Source organism: Antennarius striatus, chromosome 9 (assembly GCF_040054535.1).
Source record: "Antennarius striatus isolate MH-2024 chromosome 9, ASM4005453v1, whole genome shotgun sequence".
In the NCBI taxonomy this organism is placed as follows: Eukaryota; Metazoa; Chordata; class Actinopteri; order Lophiiformes; family Antennariidae; genus Antennarius; species Antennarius striatus.
In genome coordinates, this window is record NC_090784.1 from 12,138,936 (window position 1) to 12,158,727 (window position 19,792).

Consider the following 19,792-nt stretch of genomic DNA (forward strand, 5'->3'; position numbering starts at 1 on the left):
GTGAATGGCAATGGTTATTTGTCCTTCTATTTCCCTGGCAGAGGCAGTTCATCACAGGTGCATCCAGCCAGAGTGCCCTTCTCCTTTCCCCACAAATCCAATAATCAAAGCAGTGTGCTTGAGTGGGTTGCACTACTCTTCTCAAAAATAATAAATTACTGTGTGATAGAGACACAGATAAAACTCAAGCTTGAGAGCTGAGCTTAAGTGTTCGAAAAAGAATTTCTGGCTCAGTGATAAAAAGTGAGAATTGAAGGGAGAGAACATAATTAGGAGGACTGTTTCAGACCAGTGCATCACTATGAAAAGGAATTAATTTTATTCAAATTTCAGCTGATGACATCTCTGTGTTGTGAAATGGACCTCTGTAAAACACAACTGATGAGATCCAAGAATATAATCCAATTTTATCACACCACCTCCTGGAAGAAACGCATTAACAAAGTAGAATTTACAGATGCTAAGTCAAGCATGTTCAGACAATTATGCAAATTTGCCTTAAATGAGCAAAAAAATCTATCTCATTTCAAGCCAAACAATTTAACATTATTTTAAGCTAATGACTTGATGAGAAAGTGAACTTCCATACTGTACAAACTTGTAAACTACACGAAATGTAGAAATGTTTAAGCACATATTCATTTTCAACTTAGAAACAATTTGAAAATGACAATTTATTTTCTTGATATATAAACAAATATCACAGGATTAAGGTGAGATTCTTTCTTTCAGAGAGAGGAGTTCACAGGTCCTGTACAGAATCTTAGATGTCCCTATGACTGTGTTCTTTTGAGGCCGCATGGTGCAGTGGTGCTGTTGTTGCCTTTGGAACAGTAAATGCGGGATCTGAAAGAAAAAATTGGAGTTCCCAGCTGAAAGTAACATCAGAGAGAAGGACCATAAGAAGACAGGCTAGTAGAACCTTCCGAAGGCCAAAGCAGTCCCAGTGGTAATAGCAGCATTAATTTGAAAGAAAAATAGCTGTTTTTACAGCTATGTACCAAAAAGGCTATTTTTCTGTTCATAACAGCAGTTCATGGGTGAATATTTACATAACTCCATCAATTACACTAAAGGAAGGCTTTTAGTTATTTGTGATTAAAGGCATGGCTGGTTTAAACGACAGCAAGCGGAAAGCTGTTTGCCAAGCATCACCTCAGCTAATTCCAGTCACTGAAATTGACCTTGTGGTTGTGTTTATAATGCAAAAGCTTATTGGAGAACCTTCCATGCAAATATCATGAAAATAATATGGCTTGCTGTTCAGTAAATTATACTAACAGTCCAGAGTAGAGGGGCAGACAGTGGTGTTTTGGAACATGTGACCCCTATCCACTGGCAGACAGCTGATGTGAGCTACATATGAGCTACAACGGACTTTTCACAAAGCTGTGTAAAATGCTGGAGGGGTAATCTGGTGTTGATAGGTTTAATCGGCATTGTGTGAACTTGTTTGGCAAGGGATTCAGTGTAACAGACAATATGTGAGAAACACTCCAGCTTTCATATTTGAGAGTGTAACTGATTAATTTCTAAGTTGCTCCTCATTAACTAGTCACATATTTCTCTATTGTCTTGCATACAGATGTTACCATGCAAATGCTTAGCAGCTATAATGATCACTATGCTCTCCATCTTATCCTAGGATGTCACATTTAGCTTGGCCCTGAATATGAAAGGACTTGGCGCTATTTAGGAAAGGTGAGGTGGTGGTGCAGAAGGGGGGAGGCACGTCAAATTAAAATAACTTTGTACATTTATTTGCAGCTCTTAAGATGTTCTAAATCTATCGTTACACATTTACTCACTAAATCAAGATAGAAAAGAAATTCAGCCACACACCAACCATCTGTTTCTCTCAAAATAGGGAGTTACTAGGTAGATCTCAAATTCATAGAACTGATGCAGTATTTCAAAAATTGGAGAAAATTATTTTTTCCCAGATATTATTGCTATTTACAGGTAAGGGATTGTCTAATGAAAGCAAAGATCAATGTGTTTCCCAAAAGTTATGGTTTTCAATCCAATATAATAAATACAGTATATAGAAGATCATAGTGGCTCAAGAAGAGTCATGACACACAAACTCAGTGGGGTTGATCCTCTGACATCTACAGTAGAAAGTCAACCTAGAGTTGTTCATATTTCCCCTCTGATGTGCTAATATGGTTAAAACTGTTAAACTATTTGTTCAACAATTTGAGATTAGTAATATAAAAGTTACAAGGCATGGCAGTTGGAGCCCATCCCAGCTGGCAAAATCACCAAAATCACAGCAACAGGCAATTTAGACTCAACAATTCACCCATTTTAATAATTTTGGACTGTGGGAAACTGAACTACCTGGAGGAAAGACAGGCGGACATAGGAAAAGCTCCAAACTCTACACAGACAGTTGAAAACTCACAATTTGTGTGTTTGTATGTTGATGTTAGTAAATCTTATATTACACAAAGATATTTTAAATACTTATGAACCCCAGTAGACATACAAATAAATCATTGAAAAATCATACGATGTGATTTCCAGATTTATTTATTTTTTAGATTATGTCTTTAACAGTGGAATAGGTCTATGATGAACATTTCAGGTCTCTTGCAAAAAGGAACTTGCAAAATTGCAGGGGCTGTAAATACTTATGGTCCTCATTGTATAAATGATTGTTTGGAACCTCAACTGGAAGATCTAATTGTCAAGTTGTAGATTGCAAACATCACACACTTGCCTACACTGAGCTGGCCTAGTAGGTGTGTGTGTGTGTGTGTGTGTGTGTGTGTGTGTGTGTGTGTGTGTGCGTGCGTGCGTGCGTGCGTGCGTGTGTGTGTGTGTGTGGTGTGTGTGTGTGTGTGTGTGTGTGTGCGTGTGCGTGTGTGCGTTTGCGTGTGTGTGCCTGTGTATGTGTGTGTGCGTGTGTGTGTGTGCGTGTGCGTGTGTGTGCCTGTGTATGTGTGTGCCTGTGTGTGTCTGTGCGAGTGGTAAGGTGAAAGATGTGAAAGTGGATGTTATAAATGACTATCCTGTCTCCTGCTGCACCACAGTCTGTAACCACAGTCTTTAAAGTATTCCTTTAGATGAATCAATCACAACAATTAAAGAGATTTCACAGATACGCTCCAGATAATTGGTATGCCTAATTATCAAATATTAACGGACCCATACTGTTCAAATTATCCCTGTTGATCCCACCATGCTACAGGATGACAAACAATGTTGTTCCACCACAAACACATTCAAGACAATCACAAACTCAAACACAGCACGATGGCTGGATTTAATACACTCCATAATTAGCACCCCTTTGGTAGAGAAAGTACTTTTCTTCTCGTTCCGACGGTTGAATGTTCACTGTGCAGAGAGATGCAGGTGCACAGTCTGCCATTTCAAGGACTTTTTCACATCTGCCTGTCTATGTGTGCCCCCTGAAAATCAGATACACGACTACAGTGCGCCTTCATTACTTGCGGTTAATGCGTTCCAGGAACCACATGCAACTAACAAATTCTGCAATAGAACGACAAACTATTTATCTTATTCTTTATGACCCTCCCCATACTGATATTAAACCATTTTCTATCTGTATTATCTTTGCCCACACTCTTATTGACTGTTTAAAGCACTTTTGTGTCTCAGGTAAGTCCGAGACTCACAGAACATAGCACACTTCCGGATGCAGTCAGCCAATAGAATGCACATACAGTATCATGTGACTGCCCACCATAAATCCGCGAAGAGGTGAAGTCGCGATCTTTGATGCACGAATGCGCGAGGGCGCACTTTACATTCATAATCTGTGATATAAGAAAGTGTCTGGAGGGTATCCCTGGTCCGCATGCACTCATGTGATGTGGACACGGGAATATTTTAGGATTTTAATTTTCTGTAACAACCTCTTCAGACTCACACTGTAGAAGTTTGCTTTATGTCTTAATACATATGTGGAGGGAATTTTTATATACCTTTACTACCAAACATGACAACCTTCATCTCGTACATTATCATGATTATCATGACATTATGCTGACTTCAGCTCATGATTGTGTTTTCCTGTGTATTTACGTGTTTCACAATGCTTACCCACATATCAGTCGAGACCAGAAAAAAGTGCTCTTTAGACACCTGCAAGACTGAACCCACAAGTGATGGACCTTCTTTCCACATTTTTGACCCTGTCAAAAATACAGGGGTCAAATTTTTGACCCCTATATTGGCAACAAAAACCAGACAACTATATCAACTTCACCATAAGTCAAATCAGAATCAAGATGGAACAGATGTAACCATCCCAACACCCTGTACAGGAGGCTCCCCACCAGTCGCCCTATGGGGTGCTTCTAAGGCGGCATGCTACATGCTATAAAACTGATTAGCTTCTGGATGTTGAACACCACCAACTGAAATGGTTTGAAATATCTTGAACAAACTCAAGATGGGTTACCTGGTCTCTTCTCTTGAACCTCCCAAAACTGTGCCTGTAAACTTCCAGCCATAAACAGCACTGTCAACAGAACTGAGGGCAGAGAGAGCTCTCTGGGCTTTACCGGTGCAACATCAATGTCTGGTGGGCATTTGACCACATCCTAATGCCTGCTAGCCGTGCAAACAATGTGAATAACATGACAGGGTCATTTTCATCGAATTTTGGAAATATCAACTTTTGGCAATAAACACAACTCTTCAGCAACATGGAAGTCATGACTACCCTCATTCATTAGGTCCAACCTCAGCCTTGCTACTTTAATCCTTTCCTTCTCTAATGCCATTGCAGCTCTCAGCTTCTCCTGCTCCAACTCAAATTGAATCAGCTCCCCCTAGCTTAGCCTTTTTTTGGCTCTACCTCAGTCTTAGACCAATCCAAATGTAAAGACACATCCACCAGATCTGATTTGGAAAAATGAGCTGTGAGTTGGACACTGGAAGAACTCGAAAACCTATGTATTACTGTGCTCAGTCTCCATGCATACTGTCAGGCTTAAACAAACAAACAAAGCTGGCATATGTAAGGAATTGAATATGACTTTTTTCTGATGCTTCATCTCAGGATGGTGTATTTGCAGTCACAGGACTTACAGTTCAAGAGCAGGTACTGTGTTTCTTGTATTGCACACACACACACACACACACACACACACACACACACACACACACACACACACACACACACACACACACACACACACACACACACACACATACACACACACACACACATACACACATACACCACATGCATCTATGTTCCTAAACAAAATCAGGTTTAGAAAGCTCAAATTCTGCTTTTTTGATCTTTTTGTGATCACAGGCCAAGCATACAAAGGTCTGACAAACATAATTGTGCGTAGAAGGTAAAATGAATTATGAAATACAAAGTACAATAAAAAAAGAACACAATTCAATAAGTTTTCAACATTTCCCAGTAACACTAGGCAGCCTGAGTGAAAGCCTGAAGTCTGATGAAGGGTTTAAGAGTCCCTCTCCAACGCTGGGATATAACTGCTGTCAAAAGATTTTGTATAATTGAATACATTTATGTAATGGCAATTATATAATTAACAGGAAAATATGGCATCAGTGTCATAATGTATTATGCGTTGCTTTGTTGGAACAAAATACTGCTTTATTATTCTCTTAATTTTGATCTTTCTCCTGCTCTTACGTAGTAATCACTTTTACTGCTTCAGCCTAGCAATTATCTGTCCTTCAACTGTTCTTGACTGGTTGAATTAATCTTAATACTGTAGTGTGTATTGACCGATATAACAAGAAAAGATTATACCCACAACAAAGAACTGACTTTGGTCTGCAGTGTTGACATTTGGCACTATAATAAAACAGTCAAGAAAATGTTTTTGCAAAAGTACAGTAACTTTTTTTTTTTTTTTTTAACTTTTCTTCTTACTGAACTTCCTTCTAAGGCCATGACTAGAGTTCATGCCCTTCCATACAATGTTGTTCCTTCAAGAGTAATTGTTTCAGTCCTGCAGCACTAACACTGGTATGATGCTCAGGTTCGGTTTGTACTGTGGCAGTGACTGTATTCAAGGCTAATGCAGCAGTGTTTGGAGCACCAGGGACAGTATCGGCTGTGTGATTTTGCTCTGTCTCATTGTAGGTCATGGGTGCTGGCCCCCTGCCAGGCATAACAAAACCTAATCCTATCCGCCAGTAAAGCCAGACCCCGTTGCCACCCCCGCATATTTAATCCCATGCTTAGTCGCCTTGTTGTATGAAGTGCTCACTCTGCAGTCCCCCCGTGTATTTATCAACTGGGTTGGAAAAAGACGCTACTGGTGGGGTGACGCATCTGATCCTCGGGACCTCCGATACATGAATGTCCAACGCAAAAAAGAAGGGAAAGATGGACATTTTTATGTCAAAGTTATCAAAACAGAAAGTCAGAAAGACCCAATCCCAGGTGCTATGCAATTTATTTTCCGTTGATGATCCCAGAAGGCTGCGTTTCAGCAACATTCCTCAGAATTATTGTCACAGTCTGTGAATATTAAAGCAGCAGCTTTCTACCTGTGATCATCTGCACCTGTGCCCAATTATCTTTAAGTAATTGCTTCACCCAGACAGCAGCTCTTCCTGTTATTGAATTTGGAATGGTAATGCGGTATCCTCTAGGTATGACTGGAGACTTTATTTGCTCAGTGAAAGGCATGAAGGTATAATGGTGTAAAATAATGTGCCGCTTCAACACTAATGAGGACTGCAACCAAGATGCACAACCCTAGTTTGTTTTGTGGACAGAAATGCATTGGATATCTTTTCAAAGATTCTCAAATGATTAGGTGCATTAAGAAACAGGATTCGATCAGGTCAAAAATGAAAGCACCATTGAGGGACAAACATGAGATCTCACACCAAAAAAGTCAGGAATTAGACAGAGCAGCAAATCACTGAAAGTTTAAGACAAATCAAATGATGCAAGTTTTTGATTCTCAGTAATTCCAGCTAATTACAACTTTGCTAGCTGTAAGTCATGCATGAAAGTAATTCCAAGCTTTGACATGCTTTGTTTGAAAAGAATCAAACTGATTGGATGGAAACATACATCATTTCCAAGTAGTTACTCTGCCAGCTCAATAAATTTTCATCAATGACACCTTTCACATGGGACAACAACACATTCAAGGGTTGTAATCTCAGACAATGTTGACAGGAATGCGGTGTCAATCATGACATTAGTAACAACAGATACTTATTAAAGCTACTCGGTACTGGTTAAGAATGAATTCAGAACTGCTGCACTCACCCCTCTGAAGTTACTCATAGCCTGGAAGTACACAAGGTAGCTTTTGCGTGGGTCCAAAGGGCTGTTCCAGTAGCCATTGTACGTGTGGTTGTCACCCACAGTGAAGGGACTGGCCTCTGGGAGGCTGCTGGGCGGAAGCTCGGCTGTGTAGTAGTGTGGTGTACCCCGGGCCTGTGCTTCACCGTGGGACATTGGCAGAGGAAAACACTCCTGAAGCCCCAACTCCCGTTTCACTTTCTTCACTGTCTCCTCTTCAACCACTACCTGGTACGTACTAAACACAGAGTGGATGCGCACCTTTAATTAGTCACGTGAAATATTCATGAAAGAGTTATTGTGTAGAGTTCAGATGCCTCCCTCACCTGACAGGCGCCCCTCTGCCTTGGGCAGGACGCAGCAGAACAGTGATTGTGCTCTCTGTCTCACTAAGGGGGGATGGCATATCCCCGTAATCAAATGTGGGAGCTGAGGACAAACAGAAACACATGTGTATGTCAGACACCGTTAGGGCCTTACCACTGCTTCAGCTACTTTGATTTTAACAAAATAATGACTCCTTTTTGTGTCCACATAAACTTGATCAGCTCCTCAGTGTTTTGTGCAAATGACAAGTAAATGGCGTTAATATAACCGGTGTCAAAGACCCGTGCATTACCTACACCATTTGAATTTCCCATCTGGTTCTTTTGAATAGAAATACTTTTTAAGTCTTGGGTGAGAGGCTAAACTAAATGGGTTTTTCAAAGGACTTGGCTTAAGTCACGCTCCTCCCTGGAACTGAGCCAGTACATTTCTCTTAAATATTATTTGCCAATTAATGATGGGGCAAGGGAACAAATTATTTGAGAGGAATCAATGATTATGATATTAAAAAAACAGCTTTGCTATTACATCAGCAAAAAACAGTTGACATCGTCAAAGATGACTGAATGTGCATCATTTGTTGAAGTTAAAGGTCTATTGCAGTTTGTAAAAACAAACGCCTGCTGCCAAATAGACTGTGAAGGATGATTGTGAATCAACTGCAGTGGCAAGTACGTCTGGATACATGTGCATGCGTGTGTGCGTGTGTGTGTGTGTGTGTGTGTGTGTGTGTGTGTGTGTGTGTGTGTGTGTGTGTGTGCGAATGACGAAACGTGTAGTTTTATACTCTGTAGTGAAAGTTGCTTGAAGATGCTGACAGTAGTAGCTCTTGAAGGTGTTCAGTGTTTGCTAGCTGTCAGTGCAGATTTGGGAGATGCTCAGTGTAAGTGAATGTTCTGCACCGTGGGCCAGTGGAGGAGGTTGAGGCTGATTTGCAAAGATTTTTGGGCTCCATCTGCAGTCTGGCTTTGTGCCAATACTTTGCCCGACATACAGCTAGTAAGCAGTGATTGTGCACTAAATATTTAATTGCACAAAGCTGGCCTCTCTGTGAAGAGATGGATAGAAGAAGTGAATAAATGTGTGAGCATGACAAAGTGGGAGTGGCTGTGTTCCTTAGAGGTGTAATCCCCTCCCTTAACAAGAGCAAATGCATCATTAAATGAAAATAGAACCACAGAAGCTGGATTTCTATCACCAGTAATAAGCTCTGAGACTCTCGGAGGTGACATTCCAGTCCCAAGAATGTACTGCATCTTTCTTCATACAGAACACACAGCAGTTTGTTATGTTTGTGGTGTTTCTCTGCCTCCTACAAGTTAATTTATGTCCCGAGGACTGTGAGATGACAATGTGTCACTGATTTAGAGAGGCAATGGAAAAGAGCTCTTTCACTTTGGGAGCAGTAGTTTTGCCTGCACAAGAGAAGAAAGATACTGAGGTCAAAAAACCTAGATTCTAATTATAGCATTGCAGTGGGTGAAGCCTGCTTTTGTACCTGCAACAGTGATAAGCAGTAATGACACAGACAGCAGCCCTGCCATTGTGACAGGAAGCATTCCATGTCTCCATGTCAAAAAGCTTGATAGTCAATCGGCTGCTACTACCTGATATGTTGGTGGTGATTTCAGTGAGGGCAGTCTGGCCGAACCCTTTAGTGGTGCGAGCTCGAACTGAGATTAGGTAAGTTGTTCCCGGGTGGAGGTTGGAGAACATGTGGTATGTCTCATTCTTCAGCTTGGAAACGGTTCTTCTTGGTCCTGGGACATTAATGCCTGGATCGGATGACTCAATACTCTGGTAACTGATCTGTTGGAGAAAAAAAAGAAACATTTTCTTGTTCATATCCTATAAACCAGAGTCACCCCAGCACTGATTTTATACTCGGTTACTATAGCTACCAAAACTTTAATTTCTAATTAGTAATGGTCTTGCATGATTATAAGGAGAGGACATTTTCAGAGTAATAGCTCTGTCGTGAGGAGTAATTCTAATTCATTGATATCATTCACTTCATGCAGAAATGAATTTGCTTCACAAAATCAATTATTGTTAATGTAGATTTATCGAATTAGATGAAGAGGACTTGACTGGTATTGTAACCATGAGGTCACAGTCATAAAAGCAAACAGGATTTTTTTTTAAAGTACTGTGACCAGTAAATGATTTCCTCAATAAGTAATGAAAGGCCAAGATTGAGAACACAGCTGAAAGCAAATTCAAGTGCTCAAATCAATAGCATTAAGTGCTTATGAGTTCAATTAACACTCGAAAATGTCTCTGCATAAGTGTCCTTTAAAAGTAAAATCTTTTATAAAGTTTTTCCTGGAGAGGTAATTTGCTTCCATGCGAGGCGCTCTCATGAGAATTTCCACTTATACTCTTAAAACAGTGGAGAGCTTAATGAGATGACCTTACCGCTACCAGAACAGGGTGAACCTACTAAGACTTATGAAATCAGTGCTGGAAAAGATCCACTTCATCACATTACAAACACTAGCGGGAATCGTGGAAATTCCATGATAAAACAAAAATATCAGACTTCATGCCAAACATATGAAAACAATTGTATTGGTATTATAAATCAAGCGCTCCCAAACGTAGTCGAAAATCAACGTGGTGACTTTGTGTTGGTAAATTATGGATAGCGCTGGGTGAGCATTGTGAAGCTGTAGATGAATGTCAGCAGGCTGACTGGAGAAAGAAAGCTAACTGATCGTGAGATTGGGAAAGGAGCTAACGTTAAAGGAAAAGGCACCTGTCAAAAGAGCAAGTGGAAAAGAAATTTTAGAGAAGTGTTAGTTCTGTTAGCTGACTACATGAACAGAACTGTATGTAGTTCCTTAAAGACCGTTTTTGTCAGATGCCCGAAGAGCATTTTGGATACTACATGGATTGTCCCATAGCAACTATAGCTGGAGAGACTGTTTGTGCTAGCCAGCTAGTTTCACTCAGAAATCGTTGCCGTTTTCTGTGTCGTTCCTGCTGTTTGGACTTTCTGCTCAAAAACGTGACAATTGTTGGAACAGTTATGACACTCTAAAATCATGTTAACTGGGAAGTCCATGTATAGTTATTTCTTCTCCTAACATAGCAGATGCCTTACACCATATTCTTCACGTGATTCCTTCTAGCAGGTGCTCCTTGATTGGTTGAGCACTGTGATTGGTTGGGTGCTTGATTGACAGATAGTGGGTGTAGTTGGTGACAGCGTGAACATTTTTGAAGTGAGCTTATTCAAATATTTATGTGATGAGATATGCTTACATATGTGCCTGTTGAAAATGCAGACGTATGTAACATGCACAAACACGCACACACACACACGCACGCACGCACGCACGCACACACACACACACACATACAGCTAAGATGCCACTCTGAACCAAAGGATTTGCTGATTATCATAACTTAATTCCCACTCATGTCTCCTTACTGAGACGATAGATTCATGAGCCATTTGGTGACTAAACACAAACATCTGTGATTCCCCTACAAAGGCCAACATAAAAGATGTCCTACTGCGCACAGAACACCGCGGAGGCCTTGCAGGACAGCATGGTGGTTGATGGGCTCTGGCAGAGCGAGTCAAAGGTTAATGCTGAGAGGAAAAAAAAGAGGATTTCTACAGCTCTTTGTACAGTTTTTCTCAGCCAGCCAAAAGAGATCCACACGCTACAGAGGAAAATATCCTGTGCAGCACTTTATGTGTGAAATCCTATTTAATAATATCCTTGGGGTGACATTGATTGTTTACCACACACAAACAGTATGCAGCAAATACATATCCATTGTTCTTCTGAATCTACTGTGCAACTGATGCACATGACTCAGTCATTAACGACTAAAGGGCTCTACTGTGGCGGTACAAGAACATTGTTAGATTGTATGCCATGAATGCAATATCAGTGAGAGCATTACCATGCTTTTCACTTTCTTTTATTCAAACTGACATAATACATCATGTTCTTAAGGCCTGGGTGAGGAACACGATAAATCAGATGTCTGTGGAGATTCTCACTCATCCAGGTCATGGTAGATCTCTCTCTTGAATAAAGTCACCTTGACTAATACAAAAGATCAGAATAGCAACACAAGTTAATCACTTTGTCACCTGAATGCTCAACAAATAGACAAAGTATTTTACTAAAGGTGTAATATTTTAAATGACTAGAAAATGTTCACATTTAGGGTTAGTATAGTTTTATTTCTAAGTATAGCATCAATATTATAGGTATTACTGGATAAGTTGTATACATTACAATAGAATTATACATAGGGACATATGTGTAAAAGACAATAATACAATAACACATCTGCTGAAAAACAATTTTTGCTTTCTGTCAAATTCCAACGTAACAGAAGCGCAGATGTTTAAATTTGCTCTCTTACACTTCATCTTTTCATCATGATAATTTTCAATGTGAGATCAGATAAACCTTTATTAGAGATTCATTTCTATCTATGATGGAAAATATATACAGTGGTACCTCTACTTACGGATGTATCTACATACGAAATTTTCTACTTACGAAACACCTCAACAGGAAAATATTGCCTCTTGTTACGAAAGAAATTTCAAGTTACGAAAGGTAAAAATACCGTATGGGCTGCTACTCGCAGCTCCCAAAGGTTCCTGAACGCAACATTCTTATAGCTGCTCTGCCATTGGCTATTACCTAGCATCCTGGCATCCCATTGGCTAAGAGGGACCTCTGTGTGTAGATAGATAGGTGTCTATGCAGCGTCCTCATCATTCAGACCTCGACCCATGACGTGTTCGCCACGTTATTAAAAACAAAAGGACGTTTAAGGAGTTTAAGGCTTTGCGTGGGTGGTTGGAGAAGTTCAAAAGGAGGACTGGAATTCACTCTGTTGTTCAGCATGGTGAGGCAAGTGCACATGAACCAAAGAGGGCAAAAAACAATGACAGCAGTTAAAAGGTAAATGACCATCATTTTTATTCTTTACTCTATTCTTTGTTTTTTACGTTATGCACAACTCTCATTTATTGTGTAATAATCTAATTGTAACAAGTATTTGTTACATGTTTTGAGGCATTTTTATGCTTTATAAAACATTTCTGTCAGAATTTTTGGGGGCTTGGAATGAATTAGGGCATTTGCATAGAAAACGCGTCCCTACTTATGAAATTTTCTACCTACGTAATTTCTTCTTCAACCAATTAATTTCGTAAGTAGAGGTACCACTGTAATTTAAACCTGTGAGTGGCCAATTATAGTGCAGCAAAAGCAACCGAGCAAAACAGGCCTGAAAAGCACATAACCCATTCCCTTTGAATAGATTTTGTTTATCTGCACCAACCTGAGCTGCAAGACTAGTACCAATGCTAATCTGGAGACAGAAATGACTGTGTGGACCCTCAAGGGAAAAGGATAGAATTAGTTTAAAACATATTAGGCTAAGACTCCATAACCTAACAGGGTTTCAAAGCCCCTTTCTTAATGAATTCCACAATTATAACACTCATAGCCAGAAACTATGTTAAAGGAAAATATCAACAGGTTTTCAAATTTCTGACAATCTTGAACAAGTCATGTGTGACAAAGGTTTGCTTCAGGCAAGACAACTGAATCTTATATTCTACATATTACATTCTGTATATTCTGTTAGCATTTGTTTGATAATTGTACAAAATATTTAAATTAACTTGGAAAATACCTATTTAAATTCTGCACTCCACAAAGCAAATGGGAGCAAAACATCCTTAATCACATATTGTTGTTTTTTAATGCAAAGCAGAGAGAAGAGAGCAGTCTAACCCTGTATAGTGTAATACTTAAATGTCATAATAGGTTATTTTCATTTGTGGAAAACAACCTATTTAGGCAGTCTTCTTTGACAAATTATTCATCAGTTTGTTACAAATTTGATTCAAATAAACTCAATTCGATTTTGCAGGGGCTGGGAGAGATATGCCACCTCCTAATGGTGCTCGTTTGACCCTCCTGTGACCCCCTACGATAGTACTAGCAGTTACTCATCATCCTAACAGACAATTCTCTTGGGAAAGACACTATCTGAATATATGAGCATTAGAAAATCACTAACACCTACTCTGCATCTTCAAACACATGAACCAAGCTGATAAATAAGATATCAACAGTGGTGTGTGTGTCTCTCTGGGCTCACCTCATATTGAGTAATAAGGCCATTGGGCTCGAGTGGCTCCTCCCATTTCAGGAATATCATGTCATCCAGTGGGGTGAAGGTGAGTGACTCTGGTGCTATGCCTCCGGGAACTAGAAGAAATGGAAAGAACAAGCATTTTTCGGGGAAATTGAAGCACTAATCCCTCAGTGAGCCTCTTGTCAGTATCACAGAAATGAATGTCTCAGCGGCTCAGACGGAGACACCGCATGAGACACGAAGACAACCAGGGAGCAGAATGCAGTCAACGTCAGATAAAGATAATTGAATTTATGAGCTACACCAAAAAACTGTAGCATAGACCAGACAGAGAAAATAGAGTATAAGCAGGGAATTATAATTACATATCATTAAAGCTGAAATATATTGATGAACTTGCTGGTTAACATAATTCTGAATGGCAGTGAAAAGAGAATGAATGCCCAGATGTTCAATACGAGACTGTGTTAACAGTTTTTTGGGGCCATTTGGCTGCCGCTTCAGTCCCCATGGTGTATGAGAGCTCTGTAAATAGAAAGACTGTTATGTGAGATTCAAGCCTCAGGCTAAGACAAGAGCCAAACAGCTGAGTCGACAGTTATTGTGAATCAACTGTGTCTGAAAGGACACAGTTGCTTATTAAGGCTTTTTTGAAAAAATCCTTCATAATTGACTTACAATGAATGTGTATTTATCTTTTAACATTTTTTAAAAAAAAACTCTCCTGCTCTCCTACTTTGACAATCTTCTCTACATTTTGTTTTATCATGTTTTATCTTTACCTCTTTCTGAAAATTCTTATTTTATGGCAGAAATCATTGATCCCTCAGACACCATGCAGACGATGTGCTGCAGCACAAAGAAGATAAGAAATAAGCACAAAATCCTATCTCAGGGTTGCCAGACTTTCAAATATGTTTTTACTTTCATGCTATTTTCATCTGGGAAATAAAAGGGTCAGGTGTAATGCTTATTCAGCTCCAGTATGATGGCCATCCCCTCTGTATTTAAGCATTAGAGGTAGGTGTTAGGCCCCGTCCACACGATGACGGATTTGTTTGAAAACGCAACTTTTTAAAAAAACCCATCGAAAACGATTTGTGTCCACACGACAGCGTTTTCCAAAAAATCTCCGTCCACACGTAAATGCACTAGTGCGTTTTCGAAGATGGCTATAAGCATGCCAAACCATGTGGTGGCAGTATTGAGTCAAATTTCATCCAATAGGAATCCTCCGTGTTTTGTTGTCACAACACACACGTCCATAAATATGACGTCACAGAGGTTTTCGTCGCAGGCAAGACGTCAGCGTTTTTAAAAAGTTAAGGATACATCGTCCACACGACAACGCAGACCCAGCGTTTTAAAAAAAATCCACCTCGGCCAGCGTTTTCAAAAAGTTGCGTTTTCGTTCTGGATATCTGCATTTTCGTGTGGACGGAAGGTGTAAACGCAACAAAAAAAGTTGCGTTTTCAAAAAGTTCCGGCATCATGTGGACGGGGCCTTAGAGCAGGTAGCCAGAGGAGCTGAATGGTTAGAAGTGTTAATGTGGCGAGATAAGCTGAGTGCTCCACACTGTCCTTTGACTTGATTGGAGATACTTTTCAGCCTTTAAACCGTTAAATCAGGTTAAAAAAATTATAGGTTGTGAGTTCACTCTTGTCTTCTTTGGAGAAGATGTGACTTAGTCTTAACATCCTCAATGTTAATGTTTTAAAATGTTCATCAAACATTAACCAAGACTGATTTGCATATTCCCCTTGTTTATTCTAAAAAAAAACCCTAAAAAACAACAACTTCTAAACTATAATCAAAGCACAAGCTGAAAGTCATAGCATGCTTCTGCATTACACTCTAACTTTATAATAACAGTAGCAAAAGTATTTAAGTATTGAAATAAACTGTACATATTTAAAAAGAAAATCAAGCTGGCAAATTCCTTGTAAACCTGCTCTTAGAGAAATCCATGAGATTTGGCGCTAAATCTAAGACTAATCCAAGTGATTTTTATTTTCACTGAATCTGTTCAGGAAACATGTTAATTCAACGTTATGATAATTTCTGAAGTCATTCCTAATTTTTAATGCTAAAACATGTTTCTATTCTGCATACAGTATATGTTTTATTAGACTTGCCTGTACAGTAGTTTTATCTTGGCATCCATGATAAAATCATTTAAACATTCTGTTAATTTCACTCAGTTAAAGCAACTTTTTGTAACTTTGAAACACTGTGACCCAACCTAGTTATAAACCATGATAAAAAATGAGATGTAAGACATATGATAATATAGATTTCCTTTTTTTATAAAATCATTTATTCAAGTTCATGTAGTAAAACGTTTAAAAAAATGTTTTATTTTCCATACTGTCTTTTCTTCATCTTGAGACTTACTGTCCTCCTCTGTCTGGAAGGTGACCTCTCTGCCCTCTTTCTTCCCCTCTGGGTTGGCCAGTGACAGACGAACATAGATGCTGTGGTAGGGTGGCAGATCACGCAGCGTGAAGCGTGAGGCGTTGTGTTCCACCGCAAGACACTCACGCACAGTGGTGTTATGGCCTCCACCACCTCCCGCTGTGGTGTAGCGGTAGCACAGGGACACTGAGTAGGTGTGGCAGCGCGTCAGGTTGAACGCCAGATTCTCCCACTGCAGGGACAACTGCCTGGATTGGATATCTGTGACAGTGAGGCCCCGCAATGCACGCATTGGCTCTGGGAGAATGATCGAAGAGACAAAAGAGAAGACAAACTGTCAGAAAAGCAGGAATTCATTTACAAAAACAGAGTTGGACAAATCCTGATGGCACAATACTGAGTTTTAGGAACTGAAACACCTGTAATTTATTTTATTATTTCTAAATATTTAAGTTCAGAAAGAGCTCTGATCCAGGACTACCCTGGCAGTTTTTCAGTTGATCCCCTTCTACACGCTGCCATACTGTTTGCTGCAACATGGAGGTCAACTTTTTGCTGCCAGCACAATACGCCCACATTCCCCATGGCAGAAAAGGAATTGTGCTAATTAATTGGACAGGCTGCAGGTTGCTGTCGCAGTCCCAGCAGTCCCTGCCTCCATATCGCAGAGCACATTGACTATCCAGTAGTTACACTACTTTACCCTGAGGTTTAATCCACTCACAAAAATCTCAGCACTATACAAGGACATTCACTTCCACTGGTCACTTTTATTGCTGGGTCATGGCAATGGACAGACACATATTTTTAGAAGGCACCAAGTTAATTCTGGTCACTGCTGGGTTAACCTTGACTATCTCTGACTCAGACAAAAAGAACAACAGCTCTGTATTTGATATCCTCCTCAAGCTTAATGGCTGGCTGAAAGACACAGAGAGTCTTTCTACACTGAGGCACAGACACGTCTGTGTTCAGGAGGACCTCTGGAACTGAGGGGAGTCTGAATTAAGACAAGGACATCCTCGCCATCAATAGAAGCATTTATCTGTGGCCGTTATTAACACAATCAATGCCGTTACCCAGCAATATGCTGCATAATATATTGAAATTCTATATTCTATATAAGAGGGCGTATTGAGTAATGATCCAGAGAGGAGGGGAATAACGACAGAGATATGGGGTACAGGGAGAGATTAGTCCAGCTTGAGGTTACTGACCAAGGTCTTCATTCCTCGCACACTCAATGGAATCCTTGCTGCAGTACAGATTAGAATAGGGAGCTCAAATATGGCATTTAATTATCATTGAATAAGGGCTAATGTACTTAAACAAAAATTATCAAGGAAACTGAGATATACTCTTGATGTGAAAGGACATAATAAAAAAAAAAGAGCACAGACACGCTGCATAAAATAATAATTTGCTCTGTGTCTTAATCACTCTCTATTTCCCCTTCCTTACCCCTTCTCTACCACCTTTCTCTTTATTTATTATACACGTACACATGTTCAAATACGCAAACATTTGCATGCTAACATTCTGAAATACAATATCCCTATGTGTACTTCATACTCATATACACTGTGATTCAGCAATTATTTTAAGGCAACATTTTATGACACTTCTAATTCATACTGAGGCCTCACTGTCACCACCTTTCTCTTTTGATTTGCGGCCTGGCATCTTATGTCGTATGGAAAAATGACCAGAGCGCCGATCTCAATCGACTAAAATGATGACAGATGACAGGATGGCCAGGGTAATCATAAAGCAGCAGACTATATATCCAGCAAGCAATATTCATGTCCCATTGTTCAATGTGATGATTATCTTAATGGTGCAATTGATAGTCTGCACAGTCTTATAGCTAAATAAAGAGAGGCATTTAACTGCCGAGCTAATGAAAGTCCAACCAAAGAGACCACAGTGGTGCACATTGTGTGATTTCTCACAGTGGGATGTTTGTGCCAATCTCTTCTTCTTCCTTCATCGTATTCGTCTAAATGGTGCAGGCACCCATACTTGTGCACCCTGTGGTGAAAACTGTAGCCACCCAACATTGCCAAAACCCAGTGATAGGAGATTGGAAGTTTGAGTGGCTGTGGCAGGTTCTGATTTATTATCTACCTGACGTGTGACAGAGGACATCAGGACAGAACAGAGCTACAGTACTTTGGACTGCCTGAGTGTGGACAGAGACTACGGAGAAAAAAACTAAATCCATGCAGAGGGATATCCATACACATCTGCAACCATCAACACCACAAAATGCTAACGTGCAGGGAATACTGGCACAGAATGGAAGACTTGATGAATGACATGCCAAGACAGGCAAGGCACTCATGTGCTTAATGTGTATAATAATAGCCAGGATCCTGTTGCTCCTTCCAGCAGACATGACCATCAAAGGCAGAGAGTTTCAAGAGAGTTCAGTGACCCAACAGCAGGTGGAAGCCCATTAATGTAGTTTGGGGACCACCTGGAGAACAAATGCTGCCCGCTCCTCTCTGATTTACTTGAGAGACTTCAAGCTGTGTTAATGCACCGTGCTGATAATCACAGCAATGGCTCATCAAGCACACCTGGATGGCCATCAGAGCCAGCCGGAGGCCATGTTCACATTCATGGCCATTAGTTTTACAGCAACTGCACGAGGACAGTCCGGTTCCACAAGGACTTGAATATGTACGTTAAAGCCAGCTAGCCAACACGGTTGGGAGGAAGCTGAACAATAAAGATGACTATGGAAGGGTGAGATTAGGCATGTTGGCAATGCACAAGTTCTGGAGAGCAAAAAGAATCAAGGTTCAAATAGTCCTTCTGTTCACTGCACAGTTAGTATCTCCCTAAAATATACCACAACCCCAAAGCTAATCAGGCGAACAGCAAACGGGGTGATCAGGATTAAGAGGTAGAATGTAGGGTTAGTAGGGTTGGTGTAAACCAGATGGTTTGGAGGTTTGGAGGTAGGGACAGTGGAGCTCCATATACCAAGTGGAGTCAAAAAGGTGTAATATACCAGGTGGGGAAGATCTTCATTGTTGCAGTTAACTGTAATGTGTCTACTCGATGACCACGTAAGTAAGGCCTGTGAACACAGAGACAACCAGATACAGTAGTATTTCGAATCTAATTCAACCAGCAATCAATCACAGCTTTCCATCAACCAAGGTGTGACCCACAACTAGCAAAATAAATTTCACCCATACTTTTGTCTTAGTCTTTTAACAAATGCTACATCTTAATACCCCCTTTAATAGCTCAGCAAACACAACAGTATTACTTGCAGTATCTCACACATGGTTGGACAAGCTAATGTCACAGTGGTTGAAATGTAAATACATCGTTAAAGGCTCAGTTGTGTGACTTTAAGTCATCCATGTCATGCACAGTGTGAATTCTCCCTCGCTTCACCTCTTCAGTATTCACTCTTTTTTCCTGTTTCATTACCTTACTTTAAAAAACTACCCTCACTCCCACACACATAATCACCGCAGCCTTTCGTCTGCTCTTGCTATCAATGTCTAAAAAACATGTTTTTGTTGTTGTTTTGTGAATTTTCAGTGTCTTTGATTTGGGGTAGGGTGTGTTGCACAAATATGGGGTTG

The 19,792-nt window shown here is 40.1% G+C and overlaps 1 protein-coding gene across 4 annotated transcripts in view; it reads right to left on the reverse strand.

The window, feature by feature from the left end:
• The window catches only part of ptprub (protein tyrosine phosphatase receptor type Ub), a 195,339-nt gene that overhangs the window by 65,725 nt on the left and 109,822 nt on the right, over positions 1-19,792 (reverse strand). For all 4 annotated transcript variants that reach the window (XM_068323141.1, XM_068323143.1, XM_068323142.1 and 1 more), the window contains exons 8-12: positions 16,164-16,481; positions 13,772-13,881; positions 9,226-9,427; positions 7,618-7,720; positions 7,256-7,529 (exon numbers count right to left, since the gene is read on the reverse strand). In XM_068323141.1, the coding sequence (XP_068179242.1) occupies positions 7,256-7,529; positions 7,618-7,720; positions 9,226-9,427; positions 13,772-13,881; positions 16,164-16,481 (1,007 nt within the window). The remainder of the gene's footprint in view (positions 1-7,255; positions 7,530-7,617; positions 7,721-9,225; positions 9,428-13,771; positions 13,882-16,163; positions 16,482-19,792) is intronic.